The following is a 24,213-nucleotide window of genomic DNA, read 5'->3' as shown; positions in this document are numbered from 1 at the left end:
TGATCCAGCAGATGTTGGCAATTTGATCTCTGGTTCCTCTGCCTTTTCTAAAACTAGCTTGAACATCTGGAAGTTCATGGTTCAAGTATTGCTGAAGCGGTGATTGCGTAGCACAGGAGTGGCAGCTCAGATGAGATACCCCATGTCCAAGGTCAGGAGCAGCGGCCGAGAAGAGATACCCCATGTCCAAGGTAAGAGAAACCCAAGTAAGACAGTAAGTGCTGAGAGAGGCCATCAGTGGGAAGACAGACTGAAACCACAATCACAGGAGACTAGCCAATCTGATTACATGGACCACAGCCTTGTCTAACTCAATGAAACTAAGCCATGCCGTGTGGGGCCACCCAAGATGGAAGGGTCATGGTGGAGAGGTCTGACAGAATGTGGTCCACTGGAGAAGGGAATGGCAAACCACTTCAGTATTCTTGCCTTGAGAACCCCATGAAGAGTATGAAAAGGCAAAAAGATAGGACACTGAAAGATGAACTCCCCAGGTTGATAGGTGCCCAATATGCTTCTGGAGAAGAGTGGAGAAATAACTCCAGAAAAAATGAAGAGACAGAGCCAAAGCAAAAACAACACCCAGTTGTGGATGTGACTGGGGATATAAGCAAGGTCCGATGCTGTAAAGAGCAATATTGCATAGGAACCTGGAATTTTAGGTCCATGAATCAAGGCAAATTGGAAGTCATCAAACAGGAGATGGCAAGAGTGAATGTTGACATTCTAGGAATCAGTGAACTAAAATGGACTGGAATGGGTGAATTTAACTCAGATGACCATTATATCTACTACTGTGGGCAGGAATCCCTTAGAAGAAATGGAGTAGCCCTCATACTCAACAAGAGTCTGAAATTCAGTACTTGGATGCAATCTCAAAAACGATAGAATGATCTGTTCATTTCCGAGGAAAACCATTCAATATCATGGTAATCCAAGCCTATCCCCTGACCAGTAATGCTGAAGAAGTTGAAGTTGAATGGTTCTGTGAAGACCAACAAGACCTTTTAGAACTGACACCTAAAAAAAAAAAAAAAAAAGATGTCCTTTTCATTATAGGGGACTGGAATGCAAAAGTAGGAAGTCAAGAAACACCTGGAGTAACAGGCAAATTTGGCCTTGGAATACGGAATGAAGCAGGGCAGAGGCTAATAGAGTTTTGCCAAGAGAACACACTGGTCATAGCAAACACCTTCTTCCAAAAACACAAGAGAAGACTCACCAGATGGCCAACACCGAAATCAGATTGATTATATTCTTTGCAGCCAAAATGGAGAAGCTCTATACAGTCAGCAAAAACAAGACCAGGAGCTGACTGTGGCTCAGATCATGAATTCCTTATTGCCAAATTCAGACTTAAATTGAAGAAAGTAGGGAAAACCACTAGACCATTCAGGTATGACCTAAATCAAATCCCTTATGATTATACAGTGAAAGTGAGAAATAGATTTAAAGGACTATATCTGATAGACAGAGTGCCTGAACTATGGACGGAGGTTTGTGACATTGTACAGGAGACAGGGATCAAGACCATCCTCAAGAAAAAGAAATGCAAAAAAGCAAAATGGCTGTCTGAGGAGGCCTTACAAATAGCTGTGAAAAGAAGAGAAGTGAAAAGGAAAGATATACCCATTTGAATGCAGAGTTCCAGAGAATAGCAAGGAGAGATAAGAAAGCCTTCCTCAGTGATCAGTGCAAAGAAATAGAGGAAAACAATAAAATGGGAAAGACTGGAGATCTCTTCAAGAAAATTAGAGATACCAAGGGAACATTTCATGCAAAGACGGGCTCGATAAAGGACAGAAATGGTATGGACCTAACAGAAGCAGAAGATATTAAGTAGAGGTGGCAAGAATACACAAAAGAACTGTACAAAAAAGATCTTCACGACCTATATAATCACGATGGTGTGATCACTCACCTAGAGCCAGACATCCTGGAATGTGAAGTCAAGTGGGCCTTAGGAAGCATCTCTATGTTCAAAGCTAATGGAGGTGATGGCATTCCAGTTGAGCTATTTCAAATCCTGGAAGATGATGCTGTGAAAGTACTGCACTCACTATGCCAGCAAATTTGGAAAACTCAGCAGTGGCCACAGAACTGGAAACGGTCAATTGTCATTCCAATCCCAAAGAAGGGCGATGCCAAAGAAAAGGCATTAGATTTTGTCAAATGTTTTTTCCGCGTCTACTAAAATAAGCATATTATTTTTTCTTTTAACACGGTGAATTACATTGATTTATGGAGAAGGCAATGGCACCCCACTCCAGCGTTCTTGCCTGGAGAATCCCAGGGACGGGGGAGCCTGGTGGCTGCCGTCTGTGGGGTCGAGCAGAGTCGGACACGACTGAAGCGACTCAGCAGCAGCAGCAGCAGTATGTTGGATCAGTCCTGCACTCCAGGGATACCTTTCACATGGTCGTGGCGGATAATCCTTTTTCTACGTTGCTGCATTCCATTTGCTAGTAATTTGTGGAAAGTTTTTATATTTTTCTTTATATAAAAGTATATTGATCTGTAGTTTTCTCGTGATGTGTTTGCTTTTTGTATCAAGGTGTAATACTGGCCTCATAGAATGGGAGGCATTCCATCCTCTTCCGCTCTTTGTAAGACTCTGTAAAGGATTGGTGTTAATTCCTCTTCGAATGTTCAATAGAATTCACTAGTGAAGCTTGACTCCCCAGGTGGCGCTAGTGGTAAAGAATGTGCCTGCCAATGCAGGAGCCAAGGGTTCAATTCCTGTGTTGGGAAGATCCTCTCCTGAATGAAATGGCAACCCATTCCAGTATTGTTGCCTGGAAAATACCATGGACAGAGGAGCCTGGCAGCCTACAGTCCTCAGCAAACAGTCAGACATGACTGAGGACCCAGATATAGTGAAGCTACTGGTTTTGGAATTTTCTTTGTGGGAAGCTTTTGGATCACTAATTCAGTCTCCTGATGGAGGTCTATTCATATTTTCTCCTTCCTGAATCAGTTTCAGTAGCTTGTGTGTCCAGTCCTTAGAATATGTGATGAGAATGGCACTTTAGCTCCAGGTTCCTCTTCTAATTACTTTTAAAATTAGAAGAGTCTCTTGACACTTTCTAACACATTTTTTTTTTTCACTGATATAACTCTGCCCTGGTTAACAGGTACAGCTAAGCATGAAGAGGAACATTTCTCAGTAATGTATAACACACAAAAAAGATAAAGCATTAAATTTGAGCCTAAAACACAGCTTCAAAATGTATAAATCAACTGTTGACCAAACCTAAAAGAGAAAAGACAATTCCACACTGGGATTACACTAGAAATCAGTGAGGAAAAGATAATTAGAAAGTCTCAGTTGTTTGAAAATTAAGCAGAACACTTCTAAATAACTTATGAGTCAAAGAATGAAAATTAGAAAATATTTGAACTAAATGATAATGAAAATAGGACTTAAAAGCTTGTGAAACACAGTTAAAATGTGCTTAGAGGGAAAATTATAGCTTTAAATACTCAAAAAAGAAGAACATTTGAGAATTGATGATCTGAAGTTCCATCTGAAGAAGCCAGAAATAGCAGCATTATGAATTCAAAGAACGTAGGGGAAAAAAAGTACTAAAGATACGAGCAGAAATCAGTGAAATATAAAAAGCATCTACAGTGGGGAAAATGAACAAAGTCCAAAGCTTCTCCCTTGAAAAGATTAACAAAATTGATAAATTTCTAGTAAAATGAATTTTTTAAAAAAGAGATAAAATACCAAATAATATCAGTAATGAAGTTGCTCAGTCGTGTCCAATTCTTTTCGACCCCATGGACTGTAGCCTAACAGTCTCCTCCATTCATGGGATTTTCCAGGCACAAATACTGGAGTGGGTTGTCATTTCCTTCGGCAGGAGATCTTCCCAACCCAGGGACTGAACCTGGGTCTCCTGCCTTGTAGGCAGATGCTTTACCATCTGAGCCACCAGGGAAGTCCATCAGTAATGAAAGGAGATAACCAATTAGTGTCAGTAATGAAAGGAGGTTACAGATCGTTTTTTAAAGAAGATATTATTAACTCCATGACAATAAATGTAATAATTTTAATTGAAATGGACTATTTTACTTGGGGGAAAAAAGCTTTCCAAACCTGACAAGATAAAATCTGAATAGGCCTGTATGTGCCTGCGTGCGTGCATGCTCAGTCGTGTCTGACTCTTTGCTACCTCATTGCCTCTAGCCCTCCAGGCTCCTCTGTCCATGGGATTTCCCAGGCAAGAAGAGCCATTTCTTACTCCAGGGGATCTTCCTGACCCCAGGATCAAACCCCCATCTCCTGCATTGGAAGGTGGATTCTTTATCACTGAGCCATCTGGGAAGCCCAGCCCATATGTAATACAGCAGTTAAATCTTTAATTAAAAATCTGTTTATGCCAGAAACTGCAGGCTGAGGTGGCTTCAGTGGTGAATTCTTCCAAATATTTGAGGAAAAATTAATACCTATATTATCAGACTTTTCCAAAGAATAGAAAAGAGATAAGACTTCCAAACTTGTATTATGAGGCCAGCACATCTCAAGTACAAAACCTGACATGGACATCAAGGGAGCACTACAGAATAATATCTCTTATGAATCAGGTGCAAAATTCCTAAACACAATATTAGCAAATCAAATCTGATGATTTATAGGAAGAATAATGTATCATGGCCAAGTGAGGTATATCTGAGGAATCTCAGGTTGGTTTAGCACTGAAAAATCAATTGATATAATTCAATACATTAACCAAATAAAGGAGAAGACTGTGTGGTTTTCTCAGAGAGGAGAAAAACAAATTTGTTTTAAAAGAACAAGATGTTTATTATTAAAAAGTCTTAAAGAAAGCTAGAATAATAAAGAAACTGCCTTTATTTGATAAGGGGTAGCCTTAAAAACTCTGGGCCTAACATTTTAATTAATGATGAAATATTACTTTCCCTGAACTCAAGAACAAGACAGAGGTGTCGACTATTACCGCTTCTGTTCACAGTTGCCCTGAAGATTCTCAGCCGTGCAATAAGGCATGAGGTAGAAATAAAGGATGTGAAGACTGAAAACAAAGTGAAACTATCATTATTTGTTGATGGCATGATTGTGTATGTGTAAAAAATCCAAAAAACAAAGAAACCACTGGAACTGATACATGAATGTAGCATGGAGCAAGCAATAAACAATTAGGACATTTAAAAAATATCATTTAAAATGCGTCCAAAAAACTCACCAAGGTACGTGAGAATAAACATAATAAAAGTTGTTGACTTCTACACTGAAAACGACAAATTTTCCAATATTCTTCCTAAGTTTCTTAAAGAAATTTCAAAAGTGCTACATAATTGGAAGTATATTCTATGCTCATTCATCAGAAGACAATATTTTTACAGCAGTAAAGACTCTTGAGTGTCCCATTGACAGCAAAGAGATCAAATCAGTCCATCCTAAAGGAAATAAAACCTTGAATATTCATTGGAGGGACTGATGCTGAAGCTGAAACTCTCATTTTGGCCACCTGATGCGAAGAGCTGACTCATTGGAAAAAACCCTGATGCTGAGAAAGATTTAAGGCAGGAGGAGGAGGGGACGACAGAGGATGCGATGGTTGGATGGCATCACCGACTCGATGGACGTGAGTCTGAGTGAACTCCGGGAGTTGATGATGGACAGGGAGGCCTGGTGTGCTGCGATTCATGGGGTCGCAGAGAGTCGGACACGACTGAGCGACTGAAGTGAACTGCGCACAGGAGAGGGGGGAGCTTGCCCGCGGAAGGGCTGAGGTGATCCTAAGCCACGAGAAGTCGCTAAGGAATGCTGAAGAAAAAAGGGAGAGACCCGTAGGGACTAACAATGGGCCCCCGGGCGTAAAACCCGCGGGCCTGAGAGCCTAGCCGCGCCCGCCCGGGAGGCCTGGGGAGGCGGGACTAGGAGTGCAGCGATTGGCGGTTGGCCCCGCCTCACCCCGGTGCGGAACCAATTGTGACGCTGGCGAGGTTTCCTGCCGGCGCCACCAGCGTGCGGCACGGAGACGCCGGCGTGCGCCGGCGTGACGCGGCCCCGCGGGATGGGCAGGGCCAAGGCCGGGGCGGAGACGGCGGCGGCTGGGAGAGCTAGAGGCATCGGCCGCACGAAGGCCCTCCGTTCCGACCGCCATGAGCACCAAGCAGGTCACTTGCAGGTCAGCGCGCGGCGCCGCGGGTCCTTCCCCGCGCGCCTCACCGCCGTGCCAGGGAAACGAGCCGCAGTGGGGCGGTGGGAAGCGGCTCTCCCGAGGTTCGGGCTCCGGAGTCCCCCGGCGGGGCCGGCGCGGCGGGGCCGATGCCCAGGACCGGGCGGTGCGTGGCGGAGCCCCGCGGGCGCCGCGCCGGCCGCCGCGCGGCTGGAAGGAGGGGGCGCTGGCCGGGCCGTGCGGGCTGAGAGGTGGGCCCCTGAGACCTGGAGCGAAGCCGCCGCTGTGCAGTCAGGGGGCGGAGGAGGTCGTTTACAAATGGCGATACCACCCAGGTGTAGGCGCTCATCGTCGGTGAGGGCCCGCGGAAGCGGCCTTCGGTTCCTAAGCGTCTGGAGAACTCCCGTGCACAGTTAGCGAGTTGGGAGGTGCTGTGTGGGAAATAGCGTTTGCGCTAAGTTTCTTTCTTTTCCCGCGTATCCCCAAGGCTTGTGTTCTCAGCAGCCTTCACAGTAACACTACTAGGCAGGCTTCATTCCTGTGTTGAAGTGCAGGAAACTCAGGCCGACGGAGGGTAAGTGAGAGCAGTAACGGGTGGATGGGTAGTTGTAGAAAATTCAAAACCGGATGGCTCCACTGCGCCCGTTAAATAGAAGGAGTTTGGTGTGTGTAACACCCGCGTTCCTCGGCAGGTATGTGGCTTGAAGGTTTGGGGGTCCTGCTCTTACTGGACCTGGAAAGTACAACTTTTAATAGTTGGTCTGAGTTAAATTTGTGTGGGACACGATGGGCGGCGGTACCCAGCCCCCAGCCGTACGTTTCTATTATACGTAATGAAGAGTGTATCATCTGTGTTGCTGCTTGTCTTCCTTACTATGAATAGTTGGGAAAGTGTGATGTGAGAAGTTTCCTGTTAGCATTAGTCTCTATTAACCGTTCAACCAGTTTATCCAAGGCCTATGTGCCGTCGTCAGAAATTGGCAGTTTGTGTGGATAGAAAAGAATGTCACTAGGTTATTTGTAATAGAAGGTCTTTTGTGAGGACCTGTGCGTATGATTATGTATATTTCTGTAAACTTCCCCCTGTTGGACAATATCTTTAATCATTGTGGTCTGTATACCAAATTCCGTTACCCCGTCTAAGCCGCGTCTGCATAACGGTGCTTATGTCTGCGCGGCTTTGTAATGGAATCTCCCACCTGCGTGGTGTCTCATTTGACAGATGAGAAGAAGCTGTGCTCCGACTTGAAGCTTGCCCCAAATTCACATCTACCTGGAGGAACAGAAATGTAAATCAAGATCACCTTGGGGTTGTTCTTTCTATCCTAGGAGATGGCTTGACCTACAAGCTTTGGTTCTGGTTTTCCCAGATAGGAGTGTCCTGCAGAAGTTGGTGCAGAGAAACTAGAGTGGGTTGGAAGGTTGAGAAAGGATCGGTTGTGTACAAAGTGATGTTTGTTGGCGGTGCCCTGGGTGCTCTTTGAGGTTCCCTATCAGCCATGTTGCTTGTCATCCAGCAACACACACCATTCCGTGGATCACCAGCCAAACCTCAGCAGTGAACTGACTTCCAAGGTTATTCAGCTTCCAGGTGGCACATATGTGGCCTCAGAGTTTGTGCTCTTGTAGGTGCTCTGGCCCCCAAATAAGTTCGGGAAATGCTAAATTACAGTTTGTTTACTACGGGAGTTTTCAAAGTTTTTAATTTGCTGATACAAAAAGGAAAACTCATCCAAAACTATACAGTGGGGCTGTGCCTAGCTGTCCAGTGCTTAAGACTTTGCCTTCCAGTGTAGGGGGGTCCAGTTCGATCCCTGGTTAGGGAGCTAACATCTCACAGTCCTCAGGGCCAAAAAAATCAGAACATAAGCAACAGAAGCAATATTGTAACAAATTCAGTAAAGACTTCAAAATGGTCCACATTAAAAAAGAAGAAAGGTTACTTGCAAAGGGATGTGAAAGAGTCTGGCGTCACAGGGTCTGCCTTGGCAAAGGAGAAACAGAAGACATATTTACATAGGAAGAATGGCAGTGGTACCAAGAGTGCCAGGTTCACATTAGTGCAGTAGTGATGGAAAGCTTTTCTCATTCAGAACCTTATACGCCGAGATCTTATCTCCAGACGTTGGCAACTTACATGAAATGTTCAAGGTTTGATTTGTTTGGAAGACCAGATCTAAAACTGGGTGGTCTGCTGTTTTTGGTTTATGTCAAGGTGCAAACTGGTTTTGGTTTATGCTGCATGTCAGCAGGACAAAGTGTTTGTTTTGCTTCTATTATAATATGAGCTAAATGGTAGGATTCCCAGACTTAAGGACAAAGACATTCATTTATTGCCTGGACTGCAAGAATGGCCACTCACACCTCTGTGCTGTCGGTCAGCTCCCCTGATTCCTCAGCATTCCACTCTCTCCAGAATGTCAATCTGTCCAGAATCTCAATTTTTTGCTGATTCTTTTTTCCAAACCATCTCCCTAGGTTTTCAATCTGTTTTCAAAAGCCTAGTGCAGGCCTTTATTATTGCTTGGTAACCAGTTTGTTTGTCCTCCTCCTCATGTGATAGCAGCCCCTTTGTTAAGACCCAGAGAGTCAGGCCCGGAGCTTGTGACTCATTGAAAGGCACCAACAAAATATGGGGCACCTTGTGGCCCGTGAGTGATAGGAAGCGCTTGAGCTCCAAACTAGGGCAGCTCTGGATTCTGATTCTGGCTTCACCTGGGCTGCAGTCTCCTCATCTGTAAAATGGGGATGGCCATGCCCACCCAGCTTAGAAAAGCCCCTGGTGCTGGGAAAGATCGAGGGTAGAAGGAGAAGAGAGCGTCAGAGGATGAGATGGCCAGATGGCATCATCGATGCAACGGACATGAACCTGGGCAGACTCTGAGAGATGGCAAGGGACAGGGAGGCCTGGCATGCCGCAGTCCATGGGGTGGCAGACTCAGACACGACTGGGTGACTGAATAACAATGCCCAACCAGTAGGGTTGGTTAAGAGATTAGATAATAACAAACAATCCTAAGACCATTGAGGATGTTTTAGGCTAAGCACTGACATGCAGTCTATGAAGTACTGTGAATTATATTTATATTACAGATGGGAAAGGCTTGGAGATTTAAATTATTTACTCGAGGTCATATAGGAAGCTAACTTCACAGTCTTCCTTTAACCACTACATTGTTCTTTATTTCATCCCTACCACTAATCAGTTATTTCAAGCCTATCGCCATGCCTCCCATTAGCTAAGTTCCTTCCCCTTTTTATAAAGTTTGTTTTTATTTATTTGGCTGCCGTGGGTCTTAGTTGCAGCACGCAGGCAGTTTAGTTGTGGCATTTGAACTCTTCGCTGTGGCATGGCTGGATCTAGTTCCCTGACCAGGGATCAAACCTGGGCCCCCTCAGAGTCTCAGCCACCGGACCACCAGGGGAGTCCAAATCTGCCTTCCCCCTTTATGGATCTGTCGTCACAGGCAGTACAGCTGTAAAATTTAAGCCTGTGAGAATACGTGGGAAAAGGTGAAGGAAGGTGACACTGAGGATGCAAGTTGCCCGTGTACTTGGAAGTGATTTGCAAAAATGTCCTGCTGGAGGCGGGCACTGTGGAAAGACCTGCACCAAGCCAGCTTGGTTCTGTGTGGCTCAGCCTTCAGCCACAGCTGCTGGCGGCTGTGTAGCTGGAAGTGAACCGGATACCCTCTGCAACAGATAACAGCCGCACCACCTGAAACCGTCTTTAGGTTACCCAGGATAACAGATGGCTTTGGCGTGTCCCCTGGAAAGAACCTCCCTACTCTGAGTCTCAGCTGTGCGCGTCCCCCGTCACATACCAACAGCCCACAGTGCTCACCAGCTCGGGTCTGCTTCTGGTCTCTAGCAAGACGTATGAGGGATGGTTTGGCCATCCAGAAGGGTGAGCAGTTGGAAACTCATTACAGGATACGTACCCCATGAAAGAGGCCGGGGTTAGGCTTAGTATAACCCAGATGGTGAGGAATCGCTGTGAGCAGCTGACAGAGATGCCCTGAGGGCTGGCGGGCCGCTCCCAGGGAAGCTTTGGGTTTGTCACCGGGTGGTGGAAGTGCTGACACACGCTACAGAAACAGGACTGGACGGGCTCCACTCCTTGTTTCACACTTGCCTTGCTTGAGGCAATGGTGGAGGCTTAGAAGTTATATTTGAAACTAAATTTCAGTTTAGTCACAGAGGTGAAATGCCTTGTATGGAGTCACCAGCTTCTAAGTGAGAAAACTGGGAACTTGAGTGGTGGTTAAATATTTCGAATTTTTGATGGGGAATATAATTAGTGCAGTTGGGAAGGTGTGTTTTCTAAATAGGACTTGTGGGAGGTGGTGGTAGAATTACTCCATATAAAAGACATCTGCAGGCCCACCACTGAGCATCTTTCCTCTTCTTGCCTGGTTAGGTAGATGGTATCTGGCAGTCTTGCCCTGGTTCTTTGAGGAAATTTTGTCTAGTTTCTCCAAAAGAAATCATTAATGAAGCATTTGTTAGATCTCACTTGTGTGGAACTGTTTTTGTAGCCAACTGGAACCTGTTCTCTTCCACTCTTTCAGTTCAGTGGCTCAGTCGTGTGCGACTCTTTGCGACCCCATGAATCGCAGCACACCAGGCCTCCCTGTCCATCACCAACTCCCGGAGTTCACCCAAACTCACGTCCATCGAGTCAGTGATGCCATCCAGCCATCTCATCCTCTGTCGTCCCCTTCTCCTCCTGCCCCCAATCCCTCCCAGCATCAGAGTCTTTTCCAGTGAGTCAGCTCTTCACATGAGGTGGCCAAAGTATTGGAGTTTCAGCTTCAGCATCAGTCCTTCCAATGAACACTCAGGGCTGATCTCCTTCAGAATGGACTGGTTGGATCTCCTTGCAGTCCAAGGGACTCTCAAGAGTCTTCTCCAGCACCACAGTTCAAAAGCATCAATTCTTCGGCGCTCAGCTTTCTTCACAGTCTAACTCTCACATCCATACATGACCACTGGCAAAACCATAGCTTTGACTAGACGGACCTTTGTTGGCAAAGTAATGTCTCTGCTTTCGAATATGCTATCTAGGTTGGTCATAACTTTCCTTCCAAGGAGTAAGCATCTTTTAATTTCATGGCTGCAGTCACCATCTGCAGTGATTTTGGAGCCCCAAAAAATAAAGCCTGACACTGTTTCCACTGTTTCCCCATCTATTTCCCATGAAGTGATGGGACCGGATGCCATGATCTTAGTTTTCTGAATGTTGAGCTTTAAGCCAACTTTTTCACTCCCCTCTTTCACTTTCATCAAGAGGCTTTTTAGTTCCTCTTCACTTTCTGCCATAAGGGTGGTGTCATCTGCATTCCACTCTTCAGGAGTTTAATTCTGATAACTGGATTTGGCTCTTGTCACTGATTTTTTTTTTTTTTTTTTAACACCTTCAGAGATTACCATACTTGAGGATGGTTGGAATCTATCAGTGTTTGTTTCCTTTATATTTATTTGTTTGGCTGAGTTGGGTCTTAGTTGTGGCACGCAGGATCTTCAGTTGCGGAGCACAGGGGCTCGGTAGTTGAGATGCGGGGCTTTAGTTGCTCCTCGGCATGTGGGATCTCAGTTCCCCGACCAGGGGTTGGATCTGCATCCCCTGTATTACAAGGCGGATTCCTAACCACTGGGCCACCAGAGGAGTCCCGGAATTGCGTCACAATGTTGAGTAGCGTTTCTCCAGAAGAGTTACCAAACTGTTGAGAAGTGTGATACACTTCCATGTTGGGGATCCCAGAATCACCATTACAGCTGGTGATTGGCTAGAATGACCCATGAACTCAACGTATCATTGTACTCAAGATGAAGGTTGATCACAGTGAGTGGTGAGGGATCACAGCTGGATCCTAAGGGAGACAGACTCCAGTGGCATCTGGGGAACCTGAGTGCAGGCTTCCTCCCATAAAGGGTCACAGCACCTTTTTCCTGCTGCAGCGGAAATGCAGCACACTGTGCCCAGGCCTCTCGCCCTCTGCCCAGCATGTCCCCAGACCAGACTCCTGGGAAAGCAGATGCGCAGCACCAACCAGATGCTACACAGGAGACGCGCAGCGAGCGTCTCGTCATTCAGAGACTGTCTCTCTCGGTGCAGGGGGCCATCTACCAGCCAGGCCCCAGGGGCTGTAGGCAGGGGCCCGCCTTCTAGGTGGGCTCAGGCTTGCTGTATTCACAATGCTGCTGCACACTCTGAAAGCCAGTATTGTGAATACCAAGGTTTATTTAGGCCCTTTCTTTATCTTTTTAATGTTTCTAACAAGAATACCCCTAGTTTGCCAGGTTCAGAGCCTTTTTTCTTTTTTTTACATAAAACTACATCCGGCCTTATAGCAAGTTACTACACAAGTCTCTGGTCTGGTGGCAGCCCCGGGGGTGTCGCCTGAGAAGAGCCTAGCTGACCACCTAGACGAGACCCTACAGGACACCGCCTCCGTGTCGTCGCTTGCATCACAGGTCCAGTCATCTTTGTAGGCTCAGAAACTTGATTCTGTTGGTGTTTAGAGGTGACACATGCTACCCAGGGGCTTTCCAGGTGTCGCTTTTTATGTGAGTGACAGCTGAGCGACTGAGCACGTGGTACCCAGACTCAGTGGGCACTGACACGCAGAGCAGAGCACCCTTTTCACACTCCTGGGAGAAGAGGAACTGCCCGGTGGGCCTGGTAAACACGCTGCTGGTGGGGAGATGGGCAGCTGGAGAGACGGGGAAGGGTGTGCAGAGCAGGGCGGGCGGGAGGCTTCAGACCGTGGCGCCCCGCTGAGCAGCCTCCCGGGCTCTGGAGGGCTGAGGCACAGCGTGAACCCCTGTTCTCTGGTGCCCTTTCTCGCCTTTTTTGTTGTCGTTGTTGGTAAATTCACACAATATAAAACATACTGTTTTAACCACATTTAACTGTACGTGTCAGTGGCACCAAGTCCCTTCACACTGTTGTGCAACGTTTGTGCATGCGTGCGTGCTCAGTTGCGTCTGACACTTTGTGGCCCCGTGGTCTGTAGCCCGCCAGGCTCCTCTGTCCATGACATTTTCCAGGCGGGAATACTGGAGTGGGTTGCCATTTTCTCCAGGAATCTTCCCTCCCCAGGGATCAAACCAAGTATCCACAGCTCTTGAATTGCAGGTGGATTCTTGACCACCGAGCCACCATCATCTGTTTAGTGACTCTCGCCATCATCTATTTCTTGAATATTTTTCACTTTCCTAAATGGAAACTCTGTCCTCATTAAACACTAACTCCCCGTGCCCCGCCCCTCCCCACCCCCCAGCATCTACCGATTTATCATTACTTGCTGACTCTGAATTTGACTAGGTAATCTCGGTAACTTGGATACATGGGAATCAAACAGTATTTGTCTGCACTGTAAATTGGGACGCATTTCTAAGGTTAAGAAATCTGTATGCAGGTCAGGAAGCAACAGTTAGAACTGGACATGGAACAACAGACTGGTTCCAGATAGGAAAAGGAGTTCATCAAGGCTGTATATTGTCACCCTGCTTATTTAACTTATATGCGGAGTATATCATGAGAAACGCTGGGCTGGAAGAAGCACAAGCTGGAATCAAGATTGCCGGGAGAAATATCAATAACCTCAGATAACGCAGATGACACCACCCTTATGGCAGAAAGTGAAGAGGAACTAAAAAGCCTCTTGATGAAAGTGAAAAAGGAGAGTGAAAAAGTTGGCTTAAAGCTCAACATTCAGAAAACATAGATCACGGCATCTGGTCCCATCACTTCATGGGAAATAGATGGGGAAACAGTGGAAACAGTGTCAGACTTTATTTTTCTGGGCTCCAAAATCACTGCAGATGGTGACTGCAGCCATGAAATTAAAAGACGCTTACTCCTTGGAAGGAAAGTTATGACCAACCTCGATAGCATATTCAAAAGCAGAGACATTACTTTGCCAACAAACGTCCGTCTAGTCAAGGCTATGTATGGATGTGAGAGTTGGACTGTGAAGAAGACTGAGCGCCGAAGAATTGATGCTTTTGAAGTGTGGTGTTGGAGAAGACTCAAGAGTCCCTTGGACTGCAAGGAGATCCAACCAGTCCATTCTGAAGGAGCTCAGCCTTGGGATTTCTTTGGAAGGAATGATGCTAAAGCTGAAACTCCAGTACTTTGGCCACCTCATGCGAAGAGTTGACTCACTGGAAAAGACTCTGATGCTGGGAGGGATTGGGGGCAGGAGGAGAAGGCGATGACAGAGGATGAGATGGCTGGATGGCATCACTGACTCGATGGACGTGAGTTTGGGTGAACTCCGGGAGTTTGTGATGGACAGGGAGGCCTGGTGTGCTGCGATTCATGGGGTCGCGAAGAGTCAGACACGACTGAGCGACTGAACTGAATGTATGTCCTACAAACAGATTGCACTTTCTCCCCACCCCACCCACCCCAGTGCTATACACTAGGTTCTCATTCACCTCAGTTCAGTTGCTCAGTCATGTCCAACTCTTTGTGACCCCATGGACTGCTGTCCAGGCTTCCCTGTCCATCACCAACTCCTGGAACTTTCTCAAACTCATGTCCATCGAGTCAGTGATGCCATTCAACCATCTCATCCTTTGTCGTCCCCTCTCCTCCTACCTTCAATCTTTCCCAGCATCAGGGTCTTCCATTGAGTCAGTTCTTCATATCAGGTGGCCAATGTATTGGAGTTTCACCTTCAGCATCAGTCCTTCCAATAAATATTCAGGACTGATTTCCTTTAGGATGGACTGGATCTCCTTGCAGTCCAAGGGACTCTCAAGAGTCTTTTCCAACACCACAGCTCAAAAGCATCAATTCTTCAGCACTCAGCTTTCTTTATAGCCCAACTCTCACATCCATACATGACTACTGGAAAAACCATAGCTTTGACTAGATGGACCTTTGCTGGCAAAGCAGCGTCTCTGCTTTTTAATGTGCTGTCTAGGTTTGTCATAGCTTTTCTTCCAAGGAGCAAGCGTCTTTTAATTTCATGGCTGTGATTACCATCTGCAGTGATTTTGGAGCCCAGGAAAATCAAGTCTGTCACTGTTTCCATTGTTCCCCACCTATTTGCCATGAAGTGATGGGATTGGATGCCATGATATTAGTTTTTTGAACGTTGAGTCTTAAGCCAACTTTTTCACTCTCCTCTTTCACTTTCATCAAGGGGCTCTTGAGTTCTTCTTCACTTTCTTTCATAAGGGTGGTGTCATCTGCATATCTGAGGTTATTGCTGTCTCTCCTTTAAATCTTGATTCCAGGGTGCTCAGGGCTGGTACACTGGGATGACCCAGAGGGATGAGATGGGGAGGGAGGTGGGAGGGTGGTTCAGGATGGGGAACACATGTACACCCGTTGCGGGGTCATGTCAATGTATGGCAAAACCAATACAGTATTGTAAGGAAAAATAAATAAAGACTGAATAATTTTTCATTGGGGGGAAAAAAAAATCTTGATTCCAGCCTGGCATTTCACATGAAGTACTCTGCATATCAGTTAAATAAGCAGGGTGACAATATACAGCTTTAACGTACTCTTTTCCCAATTTGGAACCATTCCTTGGTTCCATTTCTCAGGAGACAGGTAAGGTGGTCTGGTATTGCCATCTCTTGAAGAATTTTCCACAGTTTGTTGTGATTCACACAGTCAAAGGCTTTGGCATAGTCAATAAAGAAGAAGTAGATGTTTTTCTGGAACTCTTGCTTTTTTTATGATCCAGTGGATGTTGACAACTTGATCTCTGGTTCCACTGCCTTTTATAAATCCAGCTTGAACATCTGGAAGTTCTTGCTTCACATACTGTTGAAGCCTGGTTTGGAGAATTTGAGCATTACTTTGCTAGCATGTGAGATGAGTGCAGTTGTGCGGTAGTTTGAGCATTCTTTGGCATTGCCCTTCTTTGGGATTGGAATGAGAACTGATCTTTTCCAGTCCTGTGGGCACTGCTGAGTTGTCCAAATTTGCTGGCATATTGAGTGCAGCACTTTCACAGCATCATCTTTTAGGATTTGAAATAGTTCATCTGGAACTCTTATCACCTCCACTAGCTTTGTTCATAGTGATCCTTTCTAGGCCCACTTGACTTTGGACCCCAGGATGCCTGGCTCTAGGTGAATGATCACACCATCGTGGTCATCTGGGACGTTAATCTATTTTTGTATAGTGCTTCTGTGTATTCTTGCCACCTCTTCTTAATCTCTTCTGCTTCTGTTAGGTACATACCATTTCTGTCCTTTATTGAGCCCATCTTTGCATGAAATATTCCCTTGGTATCTAATTTTCTTGAAGAGATCTCTAGTCTTTCCCATTCTATTGTTTTCCTCTATTTCTGTGCACTAATCACTGAGAAAGGCTTTCTTATCTCTCCTTGCTATTCTTAGGAACTCTGCATTCAGACGGGTATAGCTTTCCTTTTCTCCTTTGCCTTTCACTTCTCTTCTTTTCACAGCTGTTTATAAGGCCTCCTCAGACAACCATTTTGCCTTTTGCATTTCTTTTTCTTGGGGATAGTGTTGATCACTGCCTCCTGTACAGTGTCACGAACCTCTGTCCATAGTTCTTCAGGCACTCTATCAGATCTAATCCCTTGAATCTATTTGTCACTTCCACTGTATAATCGTAAGGGATTTGATTTAGGTCATACCTGAATGGCCTAGTGGTTTTCCCTACTTTCTTCAATTCAAGTCTGAATTTGGAGTTCATGATCTGAGCCACAGTCAGCTCCTGGTCTTGTTTTTGCTGACTGTATAGAGCTTCTCCATCTTTGGCTGCAAAGAATATAGTCAGTCTGATTTTGGTATTAACCATCTGGTGATGTCCATGTGTAGAGTCTTCTCTTGTGTTGTTGGAAGAGAGTGTTTGCTATGACCAGTGTGTTCTTTTGGCAAAACTCTGTTAGCCTTGACCTGCTTCGTTTTGTACTCCAAGGCCAAATTTTCCTCTTACTCCAGATATCTCATGATTTTCTACTTTTGCATTCCACTCCCCTATGATAAAAAGGACATCTTTTTTGGGTGTTAGTTCTAGAAGGTCTTGTAGGCCTTCATAGAACCATTCAACTTTAGCTTCTTCAGCATTACTGGTTGGGGCATAGACTTGGATGACTCTGATACTGAATAGTTCGCCTTGGAAATGAGCAGAGATAATTCTGTCATTTTTGAGGTTGAACCCAAGTGCTGCATTTCAGAGTCTTTTGTTGACTATGAGGGCTACTCCATTTTTCTAAGGAATTCTTGCCCGCAGTAGTAGATATAATGGTCATCTGAGTTAAATTTATGTGTTCCAGTCCATTTTAGTTCACTGATTGCTAAAATGTCGATACTCAGTCTTGCCGTCTCCTGTTTGACCACTTCCAATTTGCCTTGATTCATGGACCTGACATTCCAGGTTCCTATGCAATATTGGTCTTTACAGCATCGGAGTTGACTTCCATCACCAGTTACATCCACTCCTGGGCGTTATTTTTGCTTTGGCTTCATCCCTTTATTTCTGGAGTTATTTCTCCACTGATCTCCAGTAGCATATTGGGCACCTACCGACCTGGGGAGTTCCTCTTTCAGTATCATATCATTTTACCTTTTCACACTGTTCATGGGGTTCTCAAGGCAAGAATACTGAAGTGGTTTGCCATTCCCTTCTCCAGTGGACCACATTCTGTCAGACCTCTCCACCATGACCCACCCATCTTGGGTGGCCCTACACAGCATGGCTTAGTTTCAGTGAGTTAGACAAGGCTGTGGTCCATGTGATCAGTTTGGTTAGTTTTCTGTGATTGTGGTTTTCATTCTCTTTGCCCTCTGATGAATAAGGATAAGAGGCCTATGGAAGCTTCCTGATGGGAGAGACTGACTGAGGGGGAAACTGGGTCTTGTTCTGATGCTTGGGGCCAGGATCAGTTCAGTTCAGTTGCTCAGTCACGTTCGACTCTTTGCAACCCCATGGACTCCAGCACGCCAGGCCTTCCTGTCCATCACCAACTACCAGAACTTGCTCAAACTCATGTCCGTGAGTCAGTGATGCCATCCAACCATCTCATCCTCTGTCATCCCCTTCTTCTGTCTTCAATCTTTCCCAGCATCAGGGTCTTTTCCAGTGAGTCAGTTCAAACCAGTCCATCCTAAAGGAAATCAGTCCTGAATATTCATTGGAAGAACTGATGCTGAAGCTGAAACTCGAAAACTTTGGCCATCTGATGTGAAGAACTGACTCATTGGAAAAGACCCTCATGCTGGGAAAGATTGAAGGCAGGAGGAGAAGGGGATGACAGGATGAGATGGTTGGATGGCATCACCAACTCGATGGACGTGAGTTTGGGTGGACTTCAGGAGTTGGTGATGGACAGGGAGGCCTGGCGTGCTGCGATTCATGGGGTCACAAAGAGTCAGACACAACTAAGGGACTGAACTGAATAAGAGATGAACTTTGGGGTTGGATAGGTATTATACTGAGCATTTATGTTTGTTTTTTTTAAACACACTCTCCCCAGTATTCAGTACTCTATAATTTTTAAAAACTAAAACAACCATCATTCACTCTTACAGAAGTAGTGTATATTCATGGCAGAAATACCTTTCTGCATTTTGAAATGCGAATATGTGTGTGTGTGAGAGCATACTGTATGTTTTAAAATTTGTGGTAAAATGTACACAACAACAATGTGCCGTCTTAACCATATGTCAGTGTGCAGTCCAGTGGTAGGTACATGCGCACTCGTGCGCTCATCTCCACCAGCCACCTCCAGAACTCGTCCAACCCCCAAACTGAACCTGTCCGCTTTAAACACTTAGCTTCTCCATCTGCCTCCCCAGCCCCTGGCAGCCGCCGTCTGCTCCCCTCTGTGAGTCTGGCTGTTCTGAGCACCTCGTGGGAGTGGGTTCTGTGCTGCTTGTCTTTCCGTGTCTGGTGTCACCACTTACATAACACCTCGAAGGCCTTCCGCGGGTAGCGGCGTCAGCTTTCCTTCCTTGCCTGTGCAAACCACATGTTGTTTCCATTCGTCCCTGGGTGAACACTTGGGTTGTTTTCACCTTTTGTCTGTTGTGAATCATGTGGGGTGTACAAATACTTGAGTTCTTGTTTCCCGTTCATCTGTGTGTATCCCCAGGAGTGGAATTGCTGAGTCGTATGGCGGTTCTGCTTTTAATTTTTGAGGAGTCGCTGTACTGTTTCGCACAGTGCCGACTGCACCATTTTACTCTGTATTCTGTTTCGTGATACGCTTTTCTCAGCACTCTTCAGTTTCCATGTCAGTAAATTATCTGATGTCTCGTCTGTGCACGTCTGTGCTCAGGTTCCCTCATTTGTCCCGCAGGCTTTCCCCATTTTCACTGAGCACTTTATTTCACGTGTACTCACTGTTCTGTTCCGCTTCGTTGCTGTTCAGTCGCTAAGGCGGGTCTGACTCTCTGCGACCACATGGACTGCAGCCCACCAGGCTCCTCTGTCCTTGGGATTTCCCGGGCAAGAAGACTGGAGCAGGTTGCCATTGCCTTCTCCAGGGCCACAGGTGTTTTTTGGAGCTGCTTTGTCCAAACCAGAATATAATCCAGGACCAAATATTGCACTGGTTATTGCATACCTTATATTCTGTCTACTAAGCTAGTGCAATTTGACAGCTTTATTGAAGTATAATTTTCATAGCATTCATAGGGACTGTGTCTGTGTGTAGCCTGTAGAAGCTGCACAGTAGTCTGTATCAGGACCATTCTGTCCCTATAGACGTGCCCCTTTTAACACTACATGTAAGTGAATCCACACAGCGTGCGGTCTTCTGTGTCGGCCTTATTTCACGCGCTCTGATGTGCTTGCCCTTCGTCCTTGTAGCGCGCATCATTGTCCTTTCTGTTGCCAGATAGTACCCCACCATGTGGATGTTTCAGTTGGTTTATCCCTTCACCACTTGATGGAATGTCAGAGTTCTCACTCTATTATGAATGACGTTGCTACGAATGTCCCTGTCCAAGTATTTGTTTGAACATGCTTTCATCTTTCTTGGGTAGACAGGGTCAACACCTAGGAATGGAATCGCTGAGTCCTGTGGTAAATTTATGTTTAAGTTTTAAGAAACTGCCAAACTGTTTTCCAGACCAAGGCCCTCTCCCCTTACTCTTTTCCCATGACACTTGCTTGGTAAAGAGACCTGCCCCACATGCTGTCTCCTCTTTTGTATTTATCTGGTTGCTTCATCATGAAGTCTTTTAGTTTGTTCCCAATCCTCCTGAATTTCCTATAAACTCAAAGATCTGCAGTTCGGGGTTTTCTTGAATTTTTTATTTTGTATTTTGGTATAACCAATTAACAATGTTGTAACAGTTCCAGGTGAACAGGAAAGGGACTCAGTCATGCATATATATGTATCCATTCTCCCCCAGTTCAGTTCAGTCGCTCAGTCGTGTCCGACTCTTTGCGACCCCATGAACCGCAGCACGCCAGGCCTCCCTGTCCATCACCAACTCCCGGAGTTCACTCAGACTCAGGTCCATCAAGTTGGTGATGCCATCCAGCCATCTCATCCTCTGTCGTCCCCTTCTCCTCCTGCCCCCAATCCCTCCCAGCATCAGAGTCTTTTCCAATGAGTCAGCTCTTCGCATGAGGTGGCCAAAGTATTGGAGTTTCAGCTTTAGCATCATTCCTTCCAATGAACACCCAGGACTGATCTCCTTTAGGATGGACTGGTTGGATCTCAAGCCCCGCTCCTATCCAGCCTGTCACATAGCATTGAAGAGTTCCCACGCGCTATACAGTAGGTCCTTGTTGGTTATCTATTTAAGATACAGCAGTATGTACATGGCCATCCCAAACTCCCTAACTCTTCCTTCCCCTCAGCAACCATAAGCTCATTTTCTAAGTCTGTGAGTTTCTATTTTGTAAGTTCACTTGTATAATTTCCTTTTAGATTCCACATGTAAGGGCTGTCACATGGTATTTCTTCTCCTCTGTCTGACGGACTTCACTCGGTAGGATACTCTCTGGGTCCATCCGTGGTTGCTGTAAATTGTGTCATTGCATGCTTTTTTAATGGCTGAGTCACATCCCTCATGTTGTATGTGCCGTGTTTTCTTTATCCATTCTCCTGTCGATGGGCATTCAGGTTGCTCCCCTGTCTTGGCTGCTGTGAACAGTGCTGCAGTGAACACTGGGGTGCTCGTATCCTTTTGGATCATGTTTTTATCCGTCTGTGCACGCCCAGGAGTGGGATTGCAGGGTCATACGGTAGCTCTATTTTTAGTTTTTTAAGGAACCTCTGTACTGTTCTCTATAATGGCTGTACCAGTCTACATTCCCACCAACAGGGTAGGATGGTTCCCTTCTCTTCATACCCTCTCCAGCAGTGATTAATTGTGGATTTTTTTTATGATAGCCATTCTGGTGGATGTGAGATCTCATTGTAGTTTTGACTTGCATTTCTTGAATGATTAGTGATCCTGAACATCTTTTTGTGTGCCTATTGGCCATCTGTGTGTCTTTGGAGAAATGTCTATTTAGGTCTTCTTCCCATTTTTTGAGTGAGTTGATTGTTTTGATACTCTTAAGTATCATGAGCTGTTTGTATATATTCTGATCATGACTAATCCCTTATCTGTCACATCATTTGCAAATATTTCTCCCAATCTGTGAGTTGTCTTTTCGTTTTGTTGATAGTTTCCTTTGCTGTGCTAAAGCTTTTGAGTTTGAGTTGGTCCCATTTGTTTATTTTTGTTTTTATTTCAATTATTCTGGGAGATGGATCAGAAAAAGATGTTGCTGTGATGTGTTGCAGAGAGTATTCTGCCTGTGTTTTCTTCTAGGAGTTTTATAGTATCCGCTCTCATTTAGGTCTTTAATCCTGTTTGAGCTTATTATTGTATACGGAGTTAAAGATGATCTGTTGTCATTTTTTTGCATGTGATTGCCCAGTTTTCCCAGCACCATTTGTTGAAGAGACTGTCTTTCCAGCATTGTGTAGTCTTACTCCTTTGTCATAGATGGGTTGACCGTAGGCACATGGGCTTATTTATGGGTGTTCCGTCCTGGTCCACTAACGTGTATTTCTCGTTTTGGGCTTATTTCTGGGTGTTCCGCCCTGGTCCATTGATGTGTATTTCTCGGTTTGGGCTTATTTCTGGGTGTTCCGCCCTGGTCCATTGACGTGTATTTCTTGGTTTGGGCTTATTTCTGGGTGTTCCGTCCTGGTCCATTGACGTGTATTTCTCGGTTTGTACCAGTGCCATACTGTTTTGATGACTGTAGCTTTGTAGTATAGACTGAAGTCCGGGCACCTGACTCCTCCAGCTCTGTTTTTCTTTCTCAAGATTGCTTTGACTATTTGGGGTCTTTTGTGTCTACATACAGATATTGAGATTTTTGTTCTATTTCTGTGAAAAATGCCATTGGAAATTTGATAGGGATTGCATTGAATCTGTAGATTGCCTTGGGTAGTATAGTCATTTTGACAACATTGATTCTTCCAGTCCACAAACATGGTATATCTTTCCATCTGTTTATGTGTTCTTACAGTGTTTGGACTACTTCTTTTGACTCCTTAGGTAGGTTTATCCCTAGGTATTTTATTCTTTGATGTGTAGATCCACAGTTTTGTTGGATTCGGGTTTGAGTGTTTTGGGCTAGAATACGTGGCCGTGGTGTTGTATCCTTCACTCACATTGGGGAGCATCAGCAGACATGATGTTTTTTGTTTTTTCATGTGTGTACTGGGTCCAACATCATTTGTTGAATTACCTTGACACCTTTATCAAAAGTCAGTCACTGTACACGTGTAATTCTATTTATAGGCTTTTAAAAGAGCCTCCCTCTGCCTCCTTCAACTGCAGTTTCTGTCTCTTCATCTCGGCAAGACCGCAGGGCTCTGCTTGGGGTCGCCCTCCCTGCTCCAGGCCCAGACATGCCTCGCGGCAGGAAGCCGGGCTTGGTGCCTTTGTTCGCCTTCAAGGCCAGTCTGGTGCTGCCTTTTGTCCATGTGTGAAAGCAGTTGTTTGATATGTTTTGTTCTGTTTCCTAGTTTTTCATAGTGGAAGGACAGGTTCCATGCTCCTCCTAGCTGGAAGCAAAAGCCTCTCTTCCCCTCTGTCCTTCAGTGTGGGTGGTCTGCACGTGTCTGCAGGCCTGAGGCCTTCTCAGTGCTCTGGTGCCGTGGTGTGGTGTCATGTCGTGTGTTCATTGCCTTTGGTTCATCTGCTGTGGAAGTCCCCTTCGCTTCTCTGTTACATTGTCCGCTTCTCATGTTATCTTTGTGTTTCCCTTAAAGCCTCCAGCATACTGAACACAACCTGTGATGGCTGTAATTAAATCCTTGTCTCCTGAGTCTATCGCCGGCCATTCCTGACTGATTGTCCTCCTGGTTGGGGGTCACATTTTCCTGCTTTTTGGTATATCCAGTAATTTTCGATTGAATGCCAAACGTTGTGTTTTTGAGCATTTAGATTTTATTCTCCCTCACAGAATGTTAAAGTTTGTTTTAACTGCCAGTAAGTTATTTGCTATCATTTAGCTCGTTTTGAAGCTTTTCTCTCTTTTTCTAAACATTACTAGGGCAGATCTAAAATCTCTGTATTTGAGAATGTGTTTGCCCTTAATGTCAAAGCACCTCCCGCTCCAGTTCGCTCTTGAGTCTTCAGTGAGGCCTCTACTCTGGCTGGACAGAGCCTCCCTGTGGCTCCTTCATGGCTGGAATTGGATGACTTAGTGGACGTTCTTACTTGTGACTGTCCTGGTGCTATGCTGTTCTGTGTGGTCCTTAGCACGGTTTAGTAGGGTAGGTAGTGTAAGTTTCGGAGAAGGCACTGGCACCCCGCTCCAGTACTCTTGCCTGGAAAATCCCATGGATGGAGGAGCCTGGTGGGCTGCAGTCCATGGGGTCATGAAGAGTCGGACACGACTGAGCGACTTCACTTTCACTTTTCACTTTCATGCATTGGAGAAGGAAATGGCAACCCGCTCCAGTGTTCTTGCCTGGAGAATCCCAGGGACGGGGGAGCCTGGTGGCTGCCGTCTCTGGGGTCGCACAGAGTCGGGCACGACTGAAGCGACTCGGCAGCAGCAGCAGGGCCCAGCAAAGCTGGTTTGCGACGTGCT

General features: G+C 45.6%; 1 protein-coding gene across 4 annotated transcripts in view; it reads left to right on the top strand.

The window, feature by feature from the left end:
- Positions 1-5,574: 5,574 nt before the first annotated feature.
- Positions 5,575-24,213, top strand: part of MKRN2 (makorin ring finger protein 2) — a 38,119-nt gene continuing 19,480 nt past the window's right edge. The window contains exon 1 of one of the 4 annotated variants that reach the window (XM_061397175.1): positions 5,575-5,612. In XM_061397175.1, coding sequence (XP_061253159.1) covers positions 5,590-5,612 — 23 coding nt within the window. In that variant the 5' untranslated portion in view covers positions 5,575-5,589. Of the gene's footprint in view, positions 5,613-5,994; positions 6,159-12,285; positions 12,627-24,213 lie in introns of those variants that run through there. The other 3 variants (XM_061397174.1, XM_061397177.1, XM_061397176.1) reach the window with 3 other exon arrangements.

The sequence above is a fragment of the Bos javanicus genome, chromosome 22, assembly GCF_032452875.1.
Source record: "Bos javanicus breed banteng chromosome 22, ARS-OSU_banteng_1.0, whole genome shotgun sequence".
NCBI lineage: Eukaryota > Metazoa > Chordata > Mammalia > Artiodactyla > Bovidae > Bos > Bos javanicus.
Note: the sequence above shows the minus strand (reverse complement) of the source record. Positions and strands in the feature narration are given on the sequence as shown.